Source organism: Penicillium canescens, assembly GCF_028828765.1.
Source record: "Penicillium canescens strain IBT 15451 chromosome Unknown utg000004l_segment0_segment0, whole genome shotgun sequence".
In the NCBI taxonomy this organism is placed as follows: Eukaryota; Fungi; Ascomycota; class Eurotiomycetes; order Eurotiales; family Aspergillaceae; genus Penicillium; species Penicillium canescens.
In genome coordinates this window covers 5,610,421-5,629,494 of record NW_026703966.1, presented here as the reverse complement: position 1 = coordinate 5,629,494, position 19,074 = coordinate 5,610,421, and the positions used below count along the sequence as shown (strand labels likewise).

General features: G+C 50.3%; 8 protein-coding genes across 8 annotated transcripts; 2 read left to right on the top strand and 6 right to left on the bottom strand.

The window, feature by feature from the left end:
- Positions 1-53: 53 nt before the first annotated feature.
- On the top strand, positions 54-1,628 carry N7446_007454 (uncharacterized protein; the record flags this gene model as incomplete). Its single annotated transcript, XM_058516199.1, has 1 exon — positions 54-1,628. The coding sequence occupies one exon, from the start codon at positions 54-56 to the stop codon at positions 1,626-1,628; it is 1,575 nt and encodes a 524-aa protein (XP_058373377.1).
- A 699-nt stretch (positions 1,629-2,327) lies between these two features.
- Positions 2,328-3,757, bottom strand: N7446_007453 (putative endo-arabinanase; the record flags this gene model as incomplete). The annotated part of the gene is made up of 4 exons (XM_058516198.1): positions 2,328-2,390; positions 2,520-2,548; positions 2,605-2,783; positions 2,832-3,757. The coding sequence occupies 4 exons, from the start codon at positions 3,755-3,757 to the stop codon at positions 2,328-2,330; spliced, it is 1,197 nt and encodes a 398-aa protein (XP_058373376.1).
- A 638-nt stretch (positions 3,758-4,395) lies between these two features.
- Positions 4,396-6,536, bottom strand: N7446_007452 (uncharacterized protein; the record flags this gene model as incomplete). The annotated part of the gene is made up of 6 exons (XM_058516197.1): positions 4,396-4,491; positions 4,540-4,653; positions 4,708-5,748; positions 5,801-6,067; positions 6,118-6,386; positions 6,443-6,536. The coding sequence occupies 6 exons, from the start codon at positions 6,534-6,536 to the stop codon at positions 4,396-4,398; spliced, it is 1,881 nt and encodes a 626-aa protein (XP_058373375.1).
- Position 6,537: 1 nt separating this feature from the next.
- Positions 6,538-6,741, top strand: N7446_007451 (uncharacterized protein; the record flags this gene model as incomplete). The annotated part of the gene is made up of 1 exon (XM_058516196.1): positions 6,538-6,741. The coding sequence occupies one exon, from the start codon at positions 6,538-6,540 to the stop codon at positions 6,739-6,741; it is 204 nt and encodes a 67-aa protein (XP_058373374.1).
- A 181-nt stretch (positions 6,742-6,922) lies between these two features.
- Positions 6,923-7,498, bottom strand: N7446_007450 (uncharacterized protein; the record flags this gene model as incomplete). Its single annotated transcript, XM_058516195.1, has 2 exons — positions 6,923-7,283; positions 7,365-7,498. The coding sequence occupies 2 exons, from the start codon at positions 7,496-7,498 to the stop codon at positions 6,923-6,925; spliced, it is 495 nt and encodes a 164-aa protein (XP_058373373.1).
- Positions 7,499-9,491: 1,993 nt separating this feature from the next.
- On the bottom strand, positions 9,492-10,226 carry N7446_007449 (uncharacterized protein; the record flags this gene model as incomplete). The annotated part of the gene is made up of 1 exon (XM_058516194.1): positions 9,492-10,226. One exon carries the CDS (start codon positions 10,224-10,226, stop codon positions 9,492-9,494), a length of 735 nt encoding a protein of 244 aa, XP_058373372.1.
- Positions 10,227-11,173: 947 nt separating this feature from the next.
- On the bottom strand, positions 11,174-16,369 carry N7446_007448 (putative ubiquitin-specific protease UBP12; the record flags this gene model as incomplete). The annotated part of the gene is made up of 5 exons (XM_058516193.1): positions 11,174-11,913; positions 11,968-12,619; positions 12,679-14,003; positions 14,068-15,873; positions 16,339-16,369. 5 exons carry the CDS (start codon positions 16,367-16,369, stop codon positions 11,174-11,176), a joined length of 4,554 nt encoding a protein of 1,517 aa, XP_058373371.1.
- A 277-nt stretch (positions 16,370-16,646) lies between these two features.
- Positions 16,647-18,370, bottom strand: N7446_007447 (putative C6 finger domain protein; the record flags this gene model as incomplete). Its single annotated transcript, XM_058516192.1, has 2 exons — positions 16,647-18,213; positions 18,276-18,370. The coding sequence occupies 2 exons, from the start codon at positions 18,368-18,370 to the stop codon at positions 16,647-16,649; spliced, it is 1,662 nt and encodes a 553-aa protein (XP_058373370.1).
- Between the last annotated feature and the right edge of the window lie 704 nt (positions 18,371-19,074).

The window sequence follows — 19,074 nt, the reverse complement described above, 5'->3', positions numbered from 1 at the left end:
GGCTGAGCTTCACCCTCTCATTCAATCCACCTCTCCCTTTGACATTTTCTACAATGCAGACCAACACTTTGATTGCAGTCCTACTTGCTGTTGGGCTCGCTGGGCCCGTCATCTTATGTTTGGCGTGGTTTTGGTACGCAAGACGAGTGAGAAGAGGATTTGCTGAAGGGCAATGGATTTCCAGAAGGAATCGGGATCGTGCCCAAAACCACTTCGATGCTGAGAGAGGCGGTCAGATCAAGGGTCCTGTTTGGATCCCAAAATATACCGCAGAAGGGTGGTGTCGCCCCAAACTCTCAGACTCAATTCCACTTCGCTCACCAGAGTATGTTCACCTCCGGGATCAACGCAAAGGCCGCCAAAATTCTGACCAGCGCTTCGAAGACCCAAACCGAATCGTATCTAGTCCTCCTCCGAAACGCCCCAAGAATCCGTATCAGCAGCAACCAAACCCTCTGTCCAAAAGACAACAAAAGAAACTACGAGCGCAGGAGAAGAAAAAACAGCAGCAAGAGGGTCAGAACCAACCGAACAATCAAGATCACAACAAGGGCAAGTGGTCACAACGTGATCAAGGCAAACCAGCTCAAGACTGCCATGCTGAGCCTGATCAAGGTAATTGGGGCAGCAACAAGCAAATCACATGGGGGAGCGGAAACCACAATCAAAGCCAGAACAAGGGGAATAGATCACACCGTGATCAACACAAGACGACTCCTGACTGGCATCCCCAGCCAGAGCAAGGCAATTGGGACGCCAAACCGCAAAGCAACTGGGCCAACGGAGACGACAACGATAACCACAACAATCAGAATATAGAATGGGGACATGAGGCCAAAGGAAAAGAGCGCAGCAATCACAAGCAGGGCAACGGAGGCAACAACAATGGCAATAACGATGGCTATCGCTCTGGTGGCAGCTATAACAATGGCTTTGTCAACAACACCCAAAGACAGCAGACTACGACTTGGGTACAGGCCCAGTCAGAGCCAAACAATCAAAGCTTCCATGCGGTCCCAGTTCATTCAAATCAACCCGAGATTACGTGGGGAGATCACGGAGGACATCATGGGCAACACCGAAATGGTAGCAATGGACATGGCGATGGTAACGGCAATGGCTATCACAACAAGAGGTCTCAACGCCGGAGTTCAAGAAATCCATCGAACCACAACTGGCAAAATCATCAAGTGAATGAAACCCTGGGGCAAGATTACAATCAACCGAGCAACAATCATGGATCTCACCGAACAGCAGCATGGGGCCAATCGAACCAGGACAATGACTGGGACAAAAATGACAATGCGCCAAATCAGAGCCGAGTGGCATGGAGCGACAACAAAGGGACCGCAGGAGATTGGGGAGGCGGATACCATCACAATAACAGCCATGGATGGGGCCAGGATTGCAATGACCAAGTCAGAGGCTCGCAAAAGGGATGGCAAAGTGAAATAGCAGACCGGAGCAAAAACGAATCCCGTGGACGAAATCAGAACCGAAAGCAGGAACACAATGCCTGTCGACAATCACCCACAGACCGAGGCAGGAACCATTCACAGGCTCGCGACAAATATTCTGGGACTGCTGTCGGTCGTAATCTTCGAAGATCGGACGACTTTGGGTGGTGAGGTTTGGAAATACTGATGAGACGTTGCATGCGATATTCGAACATCTTCCTGGCATTAGGCCTCATGTGGTTGTGCTATGCCGCCTGGGGCTAACACATATTTCGTTCTGCTTTGCCTTGATTAATAACCTATTCCATTCTTATATGGCTCCGAGTAGAAAGTAGAACGAGTCAGGAATGCGACGATCAATGGCCTCCATATGGCCTTATGAAACCCAAAATGACTGAAAGGCCGTGAAAAGATGGCTTTATCGTAGAAGTTATCAAGTAACTGATAGAGGTCCAGTCACCTGGGCAAGACTTTCTATGGGTAATCTAATGACTGCATAGACCCTCGTAAAGGTTCAACAAAAGGTAAAAGTAGTATGTATTTGGCCTGGTAAATAACAATACAAACAAGACCAATAATCTAATGTGTGAAAATAAATGATTTTGAGCCCCAAGACCTAGACGCCGCAGAATGCAGAAAAATGTCTTCGGGCAGAAGAACGCGTATGAGCAGTGAATCCCGCAACAAAAAGAGACCAGACCAGTAGCAAAAAGTGAAACAAGTATGTCAACAGCGAGAACGCGAAATGTGCAGAATTCGAGCGATGGATGCTCGAAGATCGTAAGGGATGAAGGATGATCGCGGGTGATTAGTCTATAGATATATCGGAAAATCGAAGATGACGAGTAAAGAATGGCGTGATATGGGCGATTAGGCCTGGGCGATAGGCCATCCATCTACATATTCGAGAGGGTTGAAGCCAAGGAAGGCATCCTGTGAAATATGTGTTAGATCAGATCCGTGTGACGTGGAAGCAGGTGGAAGGGGTAATGAAGGAGGATCGACAGGGGTGCAGATATCGCGAACATCACGATCTACAAGCCTGCCAAAGTGAAAGCTTACCGAGAATCCAATGCCAACGGTCTTGTTCACTGTGAGGAAGTCAGTATGGTTCCAAGTAAAGGAAGTTGCTCGATGGAGATCTCACAGTAGTGGTAATAGAGGACATCGGTATCCCCATCGCGGATAACACCTTGACCACCTGGAGCGTAGGTATCTCCGTTCGAGCCATAGACAACTTCACCACCACCCTCGACGAGGTCAATACCAGCTCTGTCAACGAATGGGCCACGAGGGCTCTGAGACCGTCCGACACGGATGGAATATCTATCATCAAATTAGTTTGGGTCCCAAGGAACGGTGACGAGAACATACTCTTGACCAGCAGGCGGCAAGTTGTCTTTCTTCAAGTTGCAGCAGAAACCATGGCTATACCAGAGATAATACCAACCATCATTGTAAGAAGTGAAGGCACCCTCAATAGCATGAGGACCAGTCGGGTCACCACAAAGGTTATTGGCCAACCGGCTCGGCATGCCGAGAGACTTAGGCTCCCACGCCAGTTGACGGGCATCGGGCTCCGTAGTGCTAGCCGGCGAAATCAAATCCGGCCCGAGGGGGATTTGGAAAATGCCATTCCAGTAGCTACCGAATGTCAAATAAGCGTCACCGTCTGGAGTAATCAATGTAGCAGGGTCAATGGCATTGGTCATAGTGTATGGAGCAATGTCCGAGCCATTGCCCGTACCAGTCTGAATGACAATCCCATGGTCATACCAGTTGCCGGGGCCTGGAGAGTCGGATGTAGCAACTCCCACGGCACTATCACGGCAGCCAGCCTTGCTGACACTGTAGTAGCAATAGTATGTGCCATCCACGGCGATGACAGTAGGGGCCCAAGGTACGGCTCGATCACCCTTCGGAATCACGCTGTTGCCATCAAGGACACTGCCGATATGCTTCCAGGGGCCGGCCATACTCGGGGCAGTGTGGATGAAGATATGCTCGCCGACATTGTAAAGATAATATTCATCATCAACGCGAAGAATAGTAGGATCATGTGTATGTTGCTGAGTCTGGCGAGAAGGAGGAAACTGGCTAACAGCTTGACCAAGATCCTCTAGTTTCTGACCATTTTCGAAGTTCTGATCTCTCGCATTGATACTCACGCCAAGGCCGACGGAGAAGAAACCAACAAGACCGAGGAGGGCAAGCATCTTGATCCAGCGTCGAGGGAACTGTGCCAAAAGAGACCGGAGAGACCACAGTTGAGGATTGTCGTAATCCCCAGGAGGTGGCATCCCCGGCCGTGATAAGTGACTGGCCCTGGCGATCATCCTTGCGATGGATCCAGGCACACATCGTTTTCAGTCGACGCACGGCGGTCCACCCTTCGAGGGTGGGGTTCAGCGCCGGAGTCCAGAGGGATGCAGCAGAGTCAGGGGTCCACAGAGGGGCATGCCTGCAAGGTGTGGAATGCCAGTTCGACCTGTTCTTGATGTTGATGTTGATGTCTTGGCGTTGGTGACGAATGCGGAAAGATTTCAGTTTGAAGTTGGACGAGTCGTGATGTATGGCAATGGGCGCTAAAACTGACACTTTTTCACTGCAATTCATGCAGAGTGCATAAACGCCTTGAATATGTGAAGCAAGGAGGTATGAAGGTGAGGTGTAGTGCCTGTCCCCACACGGACCAGGTGGAATGTGCCCTTCGCTATTCCCGTAAGGACGAGGACGAATTTGACACTTCTACCTTGACAGGAGTCAATGGCCCTAATGTCCCTTTATTTTATGAGACATCGCCGCAAACATTCTATGCCATTGTTTTGCCAAGGCTATACAGTACTAAAAAGCCACTAATGGATGCTGATGGATTGAAGCTAGTAGATGATATCCCCCAACGCCGGCGCCAGAACTCGAACTCGGAAGTATATACGTTCTACCGAGCCACAATCTTGTCCACCTCATCTCTGGCCTCGGTCCAGGTCTCTAGATTCTTCCGCGCCCAGTCCAAGTGGCAACGACCATATGCAACCTAAAGAATGTTAGTGAGAGTGGAGAACCGGGCCGCCGCCGTGCATACCATGTACCGCCGCAGATCAGCTTCTTTGTCCTTCTGGAAGCGTTTGAGATCTTGGAGAACGCCGGCACTAGCGTCCTGGACATCCTTTTCGGAAACTTCCAATGCTTGCTCCAACTAGACATCCCGTTAGTTCTGGAAACATCTGAAGCTTCTCCACCGGTTACATACCTGAATAAGACTTTCTTTCGTCTTACCGATTTGGTCCCGACGTGTTCGTTCCGGGTCCACATCAGCGAACCCGTGAATAGCGTGACTGATGCGACCGAAGATTTTGTTCGCGACGAAAGTCCCACTGGAGGACTTACGATGAGCTGGAGGTGATGGCGACTTGGCCCCACCGGTTTTTGATGAAGGCGGATGGCCGTAGGAGTCGTCGTGCGTAGGGGGGAACTGGGTGTCAGCAGAGGACTCATGGCCAGTCTCGCTGCTGACGGCTGACGAGGTCGACAGAGAACGGGGCTTGGTACCACCAGATTGAGGCGTGGTGCGGTTGAGATACTGCTCGATGCGCTTGGCTTCCAGCTCACTGCGCTCCAGCGAGTCAAGAAGAGTCTTTTTCTTCGCCAACTCATCCCGGGTCATTTCTTGTTGGACTCGCTTGAGCACGCGGTATCGCAGTACACCGCGAACCACGCTAGCAAACTGTGCACTCTCCCGCATAGGCTCCGCAAAGCTTGCACTCAAGGCCGATGACAATTCTTCAGTTTCAATGTAAGAAGTATCAGCAGCTTGTCCGATCCTCTCAATAGCAGCAGCCACTGTTGGAGATTGCTCGGAGAGAGAAAATCCATTGTAACGAGCTCCCAGTTCCATAAGGTCAGCTGAAAGGGAAGATAAATGCGACAGCGTGCGGCGATTGACTTTCTCTATATTGCCCTGAAGAAGAAGTTCTAGCTCACGGGTAGATGCTTCAAAGTTGATAAAGTATGGATCCAGCTCTGGCTCGCTAAGCTTCCGCGACTCGGGAGGGAAGCGCCCAAGGATGTCGGGTCCCGGGATTGAAGGTGGAGGACCTTCTGGCTCGGCTGAAGAAGGTGATGCTGGACCTCCTGTCGATGTGACAACCCCGCCGCTGGGCTTAAGCTTTGCGGACGAAGACGGAACTGGCAGCCATCCATGGGCTGGTGTCGGGTTGGCAGGATCAAGAGGAGGCGCCTTAAGATTATTTTTTGGAACTGATGATGCGGGGTGGGAACCTAAAACCTCACTCTGCATAAAAATTAATCAGTGACTTCGTAGCAAGGATCCAGGTCCAACCCACCCAGCTGACGTTTGGGTCGAGGAACCTCCACCACACTCCATCTTCCCGAATTTCCTTCATTCGTCTGCATCGGTTGAGGAAAACACTCAACATACGCTTCCGAAGGTCGATAATTGCTGTGTCTTCTTTGGCTTTGGTGGGCTTGGCCGCATAGTCCGCCATGCTATGCTTCTCGGGAATAGGCGGAACAACAAGCGTGGGATGCAAATTAACAAGAGTCTGTCGTAAAGAGGCGAACTCGGAGTATCGACGGCGCACTTCCAGATCCTGTCATCACTCAGTACAGCACGAATACGCTCCGAACGCCATCATCCTACCGCTGTCCGGATAGTGTAAACAATGAAACCACCTCCACTCTCATGGTTCTTGCCGGCATCCGTGATCAGAATTGGCATCTCCGGATTTTCATACAGGATCTGCTCAATCCGGCTGTCGTAAACGCTCTTCCGGGGGTATTGTTGGCTGGCGGCTCCATATTCGGCCTCATCCTCGGGATCGCTGAGATCTTCAGGGTTGGTGATGTATTCGGGGGGATCGAGATTAGAGTCGCGACTAGATGGAGGAGTAGAATCCTGTGCGTAGAGAGCTGAGCGATGTAAGCGACTGTTCCCAAGGCAGAATGATTAGAGCTGAGGCCCTTACGAGGAGACAGCGCAGCTGAGTGGAGAGAGTCGGACAAATGCGACTGATGCTGATCAAAGGCCCCATAGGGGTTGTTGTCCTCATCGTTCCACATGATGAAGGTGTGTGCTGGAACTTGGAGAAGCTGTGCCTGGGGATCTGCGGGGGAAGTCGCAGTGTGGCTGGTGCAAGGCGGTGTTCGCGATTACGTCATGGAGGCTGGGGAGACTACAACTGTATACTTTGAACTGGACACTTCAGCGGTATCTAGTTTGGAAATAACAGTTGCAGTGATGGCCACTTACAGACTGAAGGCATAATTTATACGTAGTCCGCTTTAGCGGGCACCGGACTACATCCTTTCTCTTCGAATAATATCTCTTGGCAAGATATATATAGTTCCCTGCCCTAGGAACAGCAAGATCATGCCAGCAGCAATTCAGTTGCGCTAGGCCCTTTGGCATTTGATCTTAGAGATACCGAGGAATAATACAATAATATCTAGTCAGAAGCCCATCCACACTGCCCAGATGTCAAGCTAATATTATCAATCAGAATATTTCCAGTAACCGAAGAATCCTCCGAGCCACAAGCAGCCACAATGTTCAAAATGTCATGATCCTTCCTGGCAACATAGCTCCCCCTAACCTCCGTCCATTCTCCAAAACTGAACAGCTGTGCCGAGGCAATTGCGCCGACCGTGGCATTTCGGCCCGCGTAGACATACACGGAGCAGTACGACGAACCAGAAGGCGATGGCATCTGTACCTGAACACTAAAATCATATTTTGAGCGCGGCTTAAGGTCTTTGAGGGACTGCGAAATTGTGTTGCCACGATTTCCCACTGCGGTTTGAAGATTACTGTATAGTATCAATGGATTAGTTCATTTCCAGAGTGATATTGAGTAGCCACAAATGCTATATTAGAGGAGATCTCCTTACAGAAAATAGTCCCCACTGTATGCAGTTGTTCCATTGCTTATCTTGGCGACGTCCACAGCAGATGCATGCCACGGGTTCAGGATGCCAGTTTCAAAAGAGGGATTCGACACAACGTTGCATGCTGAGAGAGTCATATTGATGCCCCGGAATAAGAGATTGTAATGAAATGTACACAGAGCCATGGAGCAAACAAAACCTTTATGTAGAGGCAAAAGCTTGTTTTCGATATTTAAGACATTTCCGCGGGATTTGCCGACAATCAACTGATGCAGGAATAAAGTGACATTTCTACCCGATTTTACCGGAAATTCTCGTATTTGATTCTATTTCTGGACCTGAAGGGGACTATAATCTGACAGTTGAAACATGGCCTGTTGACTGACGGAGCCTGGCAAGCTTATATGTGGCTGAATAACCCTGGAAGTGAGAATGGTTAGCATGGACCCATTCTCATAACCACAGTTTGAGACGAGATACATAATGAGAACCCACGACCTCAGCTGGGTAAATAAAAACAAAGTTCACTATTCATGATTATTCATGATTTGTATGCCTAATTTGGCTCATGGTAGAGCATGTCATATCCATGTTTAACTTACACTACACCACATGTAGTGTTTGATCATAAAAGTTAATTCATGACGCACATACCATCTCTATAAAGTGCAACAGCTATATACATAGCCGACCTTCCAGAATAAGTCTGAGAGAAACACCGTTAGATGGCTTATTGTTAACCATGTTGACAAAGGACCATAAAGATTTAGGGCGATATTAGAAAGACACCCATATATAATAATTGGACCCTAGCAAATGTACGCTAAACCTACCTAGGGCGGCCGCAGTAATTGTATTTCCAATGCATTATTCGGTAAAAATCCATGCATTTCTTGGCAATACCTGATGCCCCGAGTAGCGGCGGTTGAGGATCTAACGTACTTCTATTCACTACGTAGCCCACTAGTAAAATTAAGTCACTCTCGACCCTTGCCAACAACCAACTGGCCGTAGATGGAGCTGTTCGCAGTTCCTAAGATGCCGCCGGCGACGACGGGGGCGTAGCTTAAACTCCCTAGGCCATAGACGAGTCTATTCCCACCCGTTATGTGCCTCTACGTCCTCGTACACGTCCTCGACCTTGACCTCGCTGGCTCCCCCCGTTGCAGCTGCCAGTCTTCATGTGCTTCCTAGGCCTCCACGATCTCAAACAGCGGCGGATCATCCCGCTACGTAGATAGTACTAGAGGGTCGGGAGTGACTTAATTTTATTAGCGGGCTGCATAGTAAATGGAAGTACCTTGAGTCAGGAGGCTAGTTGTTTGTTAAATTAATGCAGTTTTACTAATAATGCATTAGAAATACAATTACTGCGGCCGGGCTAGGTAGGCTTAGCGTACATTTGCTAGGGTCCAATTATCAAATATGGGTGTCCTTCTAATTTCGCCCAAGATTTATGGAGAATAAAATTAATGTATTGATCAAGCCACGCACTGCTTTAATATGTGCATAATTGTTTTTATATAAGTCCAACCAAGCCAAAATTTGATTACCTTTTAGCTCTTTAGTTTTCTTCAGATTCAAAGATCCGTAAGGAAAAGAAAAGAGAACAACTGTATTGGCCAAATTGCGGATTGGAGTTTCTCTAGTGGCCGTTATACTATAACATGCGGGCCCTACCGGTGCACCGGCGATCACCTTAGGCCCTGAACGATCTCTCTTTCTTCCGGGCCTACCATTGTGTTAGGTTTTCTAATAGAGTACGGATTGGACATGCAAATGGGCGACGTGGCACTTCCTTTTAGACAAAGGAACTAGCTACTAACGACCCAACGAATGGAAAGGGATTACTTTTATTTCAGGAAATGAAGGCAAGAATATTTGAAGACGAAATGCAAGACCTTGGGCTGGACAATCCCGTTGATTATTGAACTACACTAATAATTCTAACTATGAAAGAGCAATCTCAGTGAGTGGTGACAACGTTCCATGCCGGAAGTTTCCCATTCATATCCCCCAGCCTATCCCCAAATAATCACTGAGTCTTTAGTCTTTCCAATCATCGTGGATATCAATATTTCCCATTATTCCTCCAGAAAAGCCTTGAATTTGCAATACTGCTGCCTCCTTTCAACTAGTCTCCGACTGCCGACGTTGCTCATCCACATCCAGAGGGTTTGCGGAGCTGTCTCCGGGAGTCGCGTCATTTGCCTGCTCGACGTTGCGCAAATTCGACTGTTCAGGGGCGAGTACAATGTAATAGTCCACCGGGTAGAGCACACGACGAAGGGGTGCAGGAGGCGATCGTGGAGAGTGCGGAACAGACCCGGCCATGATGTGGCCGTTGGACTCATCGGAAAAGTAAAGATGATTTTCCCGCATCGAATAGCCATATCCATATCCGTAACCGTGCCCGAGGTTCTGAACATCACCGGAGGAAGCTACGCGGCTGTCACGGAGTTGTCGAACAGGTCGAGGACCAAAACTGACTGGTCCAGGACAACGTGAAATAATGATATTTTGGCGGCGCTGGCGGTGACTGAGAGGGTGTGGGTTGGAGACTTCACTGGCAGAGCTCACAGCCTCAGATTCCAGGTCGTCAGTGCACAGCCGCTGTTCATTTCCGTCATCGTCTGTCGCAAGGCTAGCAAGAGCAGTGTATAGAGCGGGATTTTCACTCATCAAGACTCCATTGCGACGAATTCGTGAGATGGGAGTAGGAGTAGTTCTCAGACTGGGTTGTAGACTAGGACCAAGGTCGAGGACACTGATCTCGCTCTCGCTGAGGTTGGCCGCGCGGTGTCGAATAGAGCGTGGAAGAGTTAGCCCAGGAGATCCGAGGTGATTGGATGAAGGCTGAGCCATGGATGCGAGGATTTGGTTGCGATGATCTTCAAGACGTTGGCTCTCTCGTCTCTCCTCTGCGGTTCGATTGGGGAGGTGTCGGTCGTAACGATCTCTGAGGGGCCAGGGATGGGATCGGTGACGTCTTTTAATAAACTCAGGAAGATATTGAGGGCCAGATGGGGGATTGGAGTCGGGAGGGAGCCCATCGGGGGTTATAAATCCTGGGTACATACCGCATCAATCCATTGTATATGGTGCGTGGTAATACGAGGAGATCAGATAAGAGCAAAGGGAGATAAAGCGAGACGTGGCAATACGAGGTCAGATTATGGTGGGCATATCCCAGCCCTAATGGGAAGGAGCGCACTCTCCATACATCTTCTCCCAATGCCTTCAACTGAGCCGAGACTGCCATTGTATTGTCTCGTTATAATATTTTGAGCGCCGGAATGAGCAATGAGAAAGGCTCTTACATCTCGCAGAACTACATGCACAAGTGGGTCGTGATGACCCTCTTGAGGCACTGCTGTTTGACGTCAACTGAAGGAAAATATAAGCTACGAAATGATACGACCAGGGATAAGTTAACAGACAATGCCGTTACCCCATGCGGGTGGGTAAGATGCCATAAGATACACCAACAACTATGAAATAAACCGATCCACACGCCTCAGGACCCTATCAAGCTGATCAAGACCAGGGTAATCGTCCTAGAAATCAGAAATCCACCAGGTAGATGCATGCCACAGCAACTGTGGGAAGGCTACCAATGTTGACACGCAAAGAAACAACATGAGATCCTCTTTCCTATGTGTATGTACTACCCACCAACCTTGTTGGAAAACGCCTGATGCACCAGATCATCTTCAGACCAGAGATCTTCACTTTTCTTTGTTCGTTCTTTTTTTCGTGATTTTGTTGAGTTTGTTGAGTTTGTTGATTTGTTGTTCATTGTTCATTGTTCATTAATCCGAAATCATCTTGTCCTCGTCGCCCACACGCAACTCCATAACCGGGAGTTCGTCGGAGGACTCATCTTCCATCATGGAAACGAAAGAGGCACCAGTCTGGGGAGTGGGAGCGGCGGGAGTAGCTTCATCAAGGTCGTGGAGACCAGTGTCCATGTCCATTTCGTCACCGACTGCAACGGTGCTGTCGTTGTCATCAAAAAGCCCAGCGTCGTCATGAGAGGCATTAACTGGAGTCATCTGTGGAATGTCGTGAGCTTCGGTCGCTTGATCGAAGGACCAGGAAGGCTCCTTGAAGATGCTGAATGGGTCCTGGTACGGGAGTCCCTCGTCCTCGTGATCGGACTCATCTTCGTTGTTGGTGAGAGTCATACCTTCGGATTCGCCATTTTCGAAGCCAGTATCACTGTCATCGTCTGTAGAATATTCGTCGTCATCGTTCTCCTCCGTCCCCACATTGTTGGCGCGCAAACCACTATTTCCCGCTTGGGGGGTTGCCCCGGCTGGGGCTAAGGCGCTCGAAGAGCCATTGCGGGAGGAGGCGCCGAGGCCGTCCCCCGAAGGTGACTGGGAGGCAGACGAATTGCCACCGTCAGCCGTAGGAGTCTTGTAAGACTCCACCATTTCCTGCAATTCCTGGTTGCCCAATGGACGAGCGGAACGACGACGGTAGAATAGGAGATAGGCATTGGAGGAAATCATAGATGAAAGCTGTGTGACAGGGCGAACGTGGGTATCTAGAAAGAAGGTCAGTTGCAGGCTCCCACCATGCGAGAGATTGAAAAGCTTACCATTGCAATGGTTCCATTCACCGGTCAAGAAGTCCTTGATGTAAGCAGTGTAATGGCCCCCACCCAGTCCACCGAGGTGGTTGTCGATGGCGAAAAGATCGTACTCCAAGCTCTTTCCATCTGCAGGACCCTCCACACGACCGTTCAAGTCCAGATTATCAAGAGGGAATTTGACCAGGGTGTCCAGCTTGCTTCGGAAGCTACGGGCCTGGGTAAAACGCTTGAGCTGGATGACCAGAACGTCGGGAGCCTTCCACAGCTGGAACTTCTTGTGGGCCTGCACATGTTTCTTGCAACGAGGGCAGTACCAAGCATCTCCACGGGAAAGCACCTCCTCTTTGCTGAACTCATCCAGACATTGATCGAGAGTGACACCAGCAGCCTTCAGCTTCGCCTGCTCCTGACGCTTGGCGACGGCCTCAGGGTCCGTGAGAACCTTGACGTTGTTGTAGGAAGGCTGGCCTCGAAGCTCGTTGTCACGCTGGTTACCGCCGAACAGGGCATCGAAGCCTTCATTTGTCCAATCCAACACTATGCCATCGCCTTGGCGAAGGATCGACTCTTCCTTTGTGGTCTCCATATCCGATCCATCGGTATCGCTGTAGTCATCACTGTTGTCTTCTGCTGAAACATGGGAAGCAGAGTCGGAGCCCTGGTGGAGAAAATTAGGAAAAAATAATCAAAGAATGGACGAAAGAAATCTAGACATACCTTCTTGGAATCATGGTCAGTTGGAATACGAGAGGAAATCAAAGGCAATTCTTTATTTCTGATTTGGCCTAGAGTGCGGCCATCGGGAAGAGGAGACTTGGTGGCCAGGACCTTGGCCTCGAAAAGACTCAATAGCTCTCGGGAAATTCTGCCAGCCAGGGGATGATGAGGCAGCAAGTCCGCGGAGTCAGAGTCAGAAGCCGAGTCTTCCATATCATCGCCAGTCTTTGGAGTCTGGGCGTCTTGCATGGAAACGTCCACAAGACTGTCGTCACCTTCTACAGATGAGCTTTTGATCTTGGAGTCAGCTGAGTGAGCGTCATCTTCTGTGGTGACAACGGTGTCTGAGTCATCTGTGCCTTGGTCATCCAGGCTGGGCTCGTCCTTATTCAGGATGTCACGAGTAGTCATCGTCGCAACAGAGCGGAGAATTTTGCGGTAAATTGCCTCAAAGTCATGAGATTCCGCCTGAGACAAGTGGACGAATGATGGAAGGCCAAACAAATCGCGGAAGTTGTTCTTGGCATTGCGAGATGTGTTCTTGCGGTGGAAGATAGGGAGAAGGATGCCTTCTTCATCAAGAGGACCCACGTCGGCGAACAGGATCTGATCGTCAATCTTTGTGCGAAGAGAGCCGAAAGAAACGTCGTCGTCTAGGAACAATTGCCAGAACGAGCCGTGGTGGACCTCACCCGCAACAATTTGGTCTGCATTAACACCCATCCATTTGCCAACATACTCTTTCCAGCCCTTCAAACTGAGAGACGCTTCCAGCTGAACGCTTAGGCAAACAGGATGGCCTTCGAGAGGAACGAAAGTCACCTTTCGGGTAATAAGGGCCGGGGGACCCGGAATTGGGAGCGTGAGAGTGCTGAAAGGATCAAAGATAATGCTTGTCTTCTCACAATCTGGGCAACACACAGATGATTTGTACATGCCAGCGAAAAGGTCGGTGATGACGGAGTCATTGCGGGATTTGTAGATGTCCCATGATCTCAGCGCAAATTCTTCCAAAGCCTTGCGATTGTGAACCATTTCATCGGTAGAGTCAGGAATCTCCGTGTATGGCTTCTTCGCAATACGGTTCGTGTCCTCTGAGAGTGCATCTAGGATGAACATGACGAACTCCTGACTGTCCTGCTGTTCCCAGCCAGCAAAAGGTTCGTAGAAACGACCGATCGTATGCCGGAAACGTTTGGGATTGGCGAATCTCTCTCCTGACTCCGAGTTGTACAACTGATCAAGCAAAGTAGCCCATCCTTTGGCAATCGCACCCTTGTAGCCAAGAGGGTTTCCGAGGTTCAATTCGGCTTTGTATGCGCCACCTGTATGTTTGTGTTAGCGGCCAAAGTCTCTCTCGAGAGCCAACTGTGACATGAAGGTACGAACTGAGGTAATAGTATGTCAACTCCTCCACGGCTCGCAGACATTGCAGTGCTGAATTTTGGTAGCAGGTGTTGCCGAGGTTCTCCAGTCCTAGAAGTCTCTGTGGTCGGCCCCTGCGGCCTCGAGCAGTGAATCCTTTGATAGGGGTAGGCCCAGAGGGAGTGGATCTACCACTGGTGGTACTGGCTGGTGGGCTGTTCTCGGCAATTTTGATAGTGAGAGTCTTGGGCTGATTCACTGGGATGCCCAAGTTCTTCAAGGTCCTTGCAGATGCCTCTGATACCCAATCCCCACCCTTCGTTCCACCGATTTGCTCCTCCAGAACAAGGCAATCCGCGTTTCCGAGACCAGCCATATCCAGATTCATGCGGCCATTGTAGTTTGCGTTGTTGGTCTGGTCTTTGGCACGGTCAAGCAATTCTCGCTGGCTTCCCTCTGGGAGACCAAGGAAAACATTCAAATCCATGAGAAGCTTGTCGGTCTTGCTGGGAACCAGTGCAAAGGCCGGAGCAGGTGAGGTACTGCGGGAAACAGCCGGGGTCGTAACGGTCGAACCGTTTGTGCTCTGAGGAAGACGAAGAATCTTCCAGACTCGGACTTTGGTAGACATCTCGATTCCAGCTTGTTCTTTTGCGTCCTTCAACCACTTCTGATAATTTGTCTGGCGACTAGCCAATATCTTGACGGACGGAAGATCCTTTTCTTTTAGTGTTGTTGGCGTAGTTCCCGCGGAAGGGTTGGATAATTTGAAGATTGTGAAGATTGGAGGATTTGTCTCGTACTCAATCGTCTCGTCCTCGCCAGGCGAGTTCGTGTTGTGAGCGTATCGAACGATGATAGGCGACTGGTCGGCAACGCCGTACCATCCGCGCATCAGGTCCCAAGCCTGCTGGGGAACAACTACGAAATCCTGATCAACTTGCAAGCCAGGGCGCATCGGCACAAACGTTTCGCCCGACTCATCTTTGAAGCTGGGAGTGGAGGGGTCGGTGTCTAGCACGATATCCATGTTATCGATAGGACCGAGCTCAGCTTCCTGGGAATCCTTGTCCGCCTGATCTGCGTAGGCGGTAGTTCTGGCCAGCACCCTCTTCAACCAAGCCATGGAGACCACATAACCCTTCTGACCATTCTGTATCGGCTGGTTCCTCAACGCATTCACTTTTGCCACTTGCTCGTCGATCGTAGGTTTGTCTGATTTCAATGATTCCGATCCGGACTGCTGAGCCGCAGCTGGCGCATCGGTATCCGTACGCGAAGCGGTGGGAGCCGCAGAGTTATCGCCTGTGCGGGCCTTGTCCCCGGTGGCGCGCGCATTGCTGCAAAGATTCGTGCTCACGCCTCCTTCCGGGTCGGAGTCAGTGATTTCCGATGCCGGGCGCTTTTCGCCGGGAGAAGATGAGCGGCCATCGGCGTTCAGAGGGGTGCCCTCTCGAATGTCGGAGGGCATGTCGGAATGCTCGCTTGAGAGAGTGAGTCCGGCGGTCGCGGTCGCGGGAGTCGGCGAACGGCCACCAGGCACAGTCTCAGATTGAAACTGCAGATGAGCTGGCACGTATCTGGGCGGAGAGAGGGACGAGCTGCTCCGGCTTGAAGATGTAGGGTGGCGAGAGCGGGAGGGAGGTTCGGAGCGGCCGTGACGTCGAGCTCGAAGGCCTGGACTGGTGCGAGGCTCTGGGGAAACTTTGCGGCGCTTTGGAGAAGACGTCGTGACTGTGAGCTGCGCACCTCGTGTCGCAGCTCGGGGCAGAGAAATAGAAAGAGATGACACGGAAAAAAGAGGTTGGATGGGAAGGAAACACAATTTTGCTGGCAGAAAATCCTTTAGTTAGTGCATTTTCCCGGAGCGGAAGCCCTACTTCAAGCGTTAAATTTGAACTTGGAGATACTGCACTGGAATCTGCGTAAAGTAAAGAGAAGAAATACAATCGAGAGAGGAAAAGAAACAGGAAGAATGAGTGCAAAGGTCGACTTTATGTTCAAGCCGGACGAAGAAGTTGGACGTATTCGTCCAATGCAATCAATACGACTGACGCGCGAATCACGAAAGACGGTCGTCAATAGCTATTGTTACGCTATTCACAATGCACTGGGAACCTTTATTTGTCCGTTGGGCCTGATTGTGCAAATTATCTACATATCGCAATAAACCTGGGCACAATGTCACCATTCACTCATCATTTGTCTGCGCCTCACTATTGACATAAAACACTCTGGGATAGCTACATCCTAACACTCACAACTTATCATGCTATGGAAAAAAAATACACTCACATTTCAACGCATAGTCATAACATATTTGCATTGTATCAACTAATGTAAGGCGTCGGATCATCATTATTCTCTCCTGAGACGTAAAGAGTAGATAACCACCTAGTCCACTAGCATACGCTTGTAGACAAGGTTCCTATCGGCACCAGAGAGGATGAACTCTGCATCGGCACGGATCTGCATTTGCATGCCTTGCTCGTGTACATAATGATCGTAAACAGCGTTTAGATCTCCCTCGAAAAACTTCACCAGCTCACAGCACAAGTCACAGAGGTGCAGACCACATCCGTAGCTCAGCTTATCACAGTCAATTACCGCCTCGCAAATGTTGGCAGCCTGGGGGTCTTGCAAGTCCAGGCAGCGGGCTTGCGGCAAATGCCACACCATTCACGATTGGTCGCGAAGGGGGGACCAGAAGCATTATCCCGGGGGTCGACGATAGCATCACGCGCTCTGATGAAGTTTTCACACTCCGCGATCTCCTCCGACGGGTCCCGTTCTGATTCAGGCGAACGCAAAGGGCCAACGCTGGCATGCGTGCACTGAATGATCTTGATTCTGTGACAAACGCAGTCCAGACACATCCGAGTCTCTTCCTTTCCTTCGCCCGTGTGTCCATCTTGGATCTCGATCATCTTGGTGCCAAAGTCGATGACCTCCGGGTTGCGAGCACCAAGTCCAACGATGCCGTAAGCGAAGTTGTGGCACCAGTTGCAATGAGGGCCTTCTCGTGGATAATCACAATCACCAGCGAAGTGGAGAGGGTGGGCAAATTCGGTCTGGATACGACGGACTTCCCCAAAGGCAATGGCGGGTGGGACTTGACCATGGCGGTTCGTGGTGGGGAGTGCATTGGCTTCTGGCATGGCGGCCTCGCCCATTTCTTCCTCCTCATTGTTGCCTTCGGTATCATTCTCTTCGTCCGAGATATTGATCGATTCAATAGTATTGGAGGGCTCGGCGTTATCGAGTATGGCTTCCGACATTGGCTCAGCCTCGTCAGTTTCATCTGCAATCTGCTGTGACATGAGAACAGACGGCATGTGTCTGGCCGGGCCAGCAATACAAGGATATCCGTGATCAATGCATGAGTGGCAGGGCAGCTCATGGTCATAATCGGCATAGTGGTACGAGCATGGCTCCCAAAGGTTGCGGCGACGACACTTCTCGCACGAGCGCTTCCACTTTGGTGCAGGAATCAACACACAGTCAAGACCGTCTTGTTCGCACTCGGTGCATGGGTAGGCAAATGGATCACGATCAGTTTCGAGGGAACACTCCTGGCCGAGGTCACGGCAGGCCTCACATCCTCGGGCGGGCTTGTTGTCATCTTCCGCTGCCGAAGAGGAGGCAAACGCAGGCAGTTGAGGTGTGATGGCGGCAAGTCGATCAGCCTTGGCCTTGGCAGGGCTCTCGGTCTCAGGTTGAGCACGAGGACGCAGTTGATAGCGGGAGTTGGGAGTGGTCGAAGGAGCCACGGCCCAGCGTTGGTCCCAGGCATCGGGCTCAGGCTCACTGTGGTAGGTATTTAGGTCAGGGGGACTTTCTTCCTCCTCGTCATGGTCCGAGTCCATGTTCACATTGGGCTCGGCCAAAAAAGACATACTCCGAGCCTTCCTGACCATTCGAGGGCTTGAGCCCGCAGACGGGGCAACAGAACTCTTGCGCTTTTTCCGGACTCGATCCTCGTCGGGATCATAATCCTCATCATTCGAGTCATCGTGCCATGATCCAAGGATCTCGGGACGTTTACGCTCACGAAGATTGTACGGGCTTTGCACTTTCGGAAGAACGGAAAACTGGCTGATGGCACCATTGAAGAGCTTCTGCGCTTGGCGCAATCTTTCAATTGTGTAGGCCATCTCGTTCGGGATGTGTCTATGGAAGTTAAACTGTTAGCACCAACCAGGAAAGCATACAAATTTTCCCCGATCACTCACGGAGGGTATGTATGAGGCCAACTGAGGAACACAACGGGGATTCTCTGCAGGTTTGTATCGGTCAGAGGTGACCACTTCTCGCTGGGATTCCTCATGCCTGGCAAGGTACTGAAGTAACCAGTGGCATCAATCTGGGACAAGGAGTCTGGCGGTTACATGAGATCTGTGGTCTGTGTAGGAGAAAGCAAATGCGAAGTATAGCAGAGACTCACAGTAATTCTGAGGTTTTGCCTGCTCACGAGCAGACCACGGAACAGCTGGAAGCCGATTTGACTGAGGTCAACAGAGCATAGCTTCTAACAGAACAAGAGCATCGAACTAGGGCACAAAACAGGGTTGGGAGGGTGGAAGGCCTCGAAGTATGAATGCAGGTGGAGAGAGCAAAGTATGAAGAGGCGAGAGCGAAGAGGCGCGTTGGAAATGAACTTTCGTTGGTTGAACTCTCTTCCCAAGGGATAATACGAAAAACGAAGATCCAGGTGTAAATTTACGTATTTGAGACTGCAAAGAACGCAAGGAACAGGTAAAAAGGTCTGGAAAACGAGTGAGGCTGACGATGAAGTAACGCAAATCTGAAAAGATTATTGCGCGGGTTCCTATGTGGCCGATCGACCCCTAGACGCCAATACAGTAGCTCATATGATGAAGGCATTTAAATGATGTGATGTTAGACACAGCTACAACAATAACTGTCTCGCCAGCAATGTGAATATATAGTAGCATAATTCAGCTTCAGTATGACTAGCAGATCCAGTACTCTAAAACACCACAAAGCAATGCAAAAGCACAGAAGAAGACA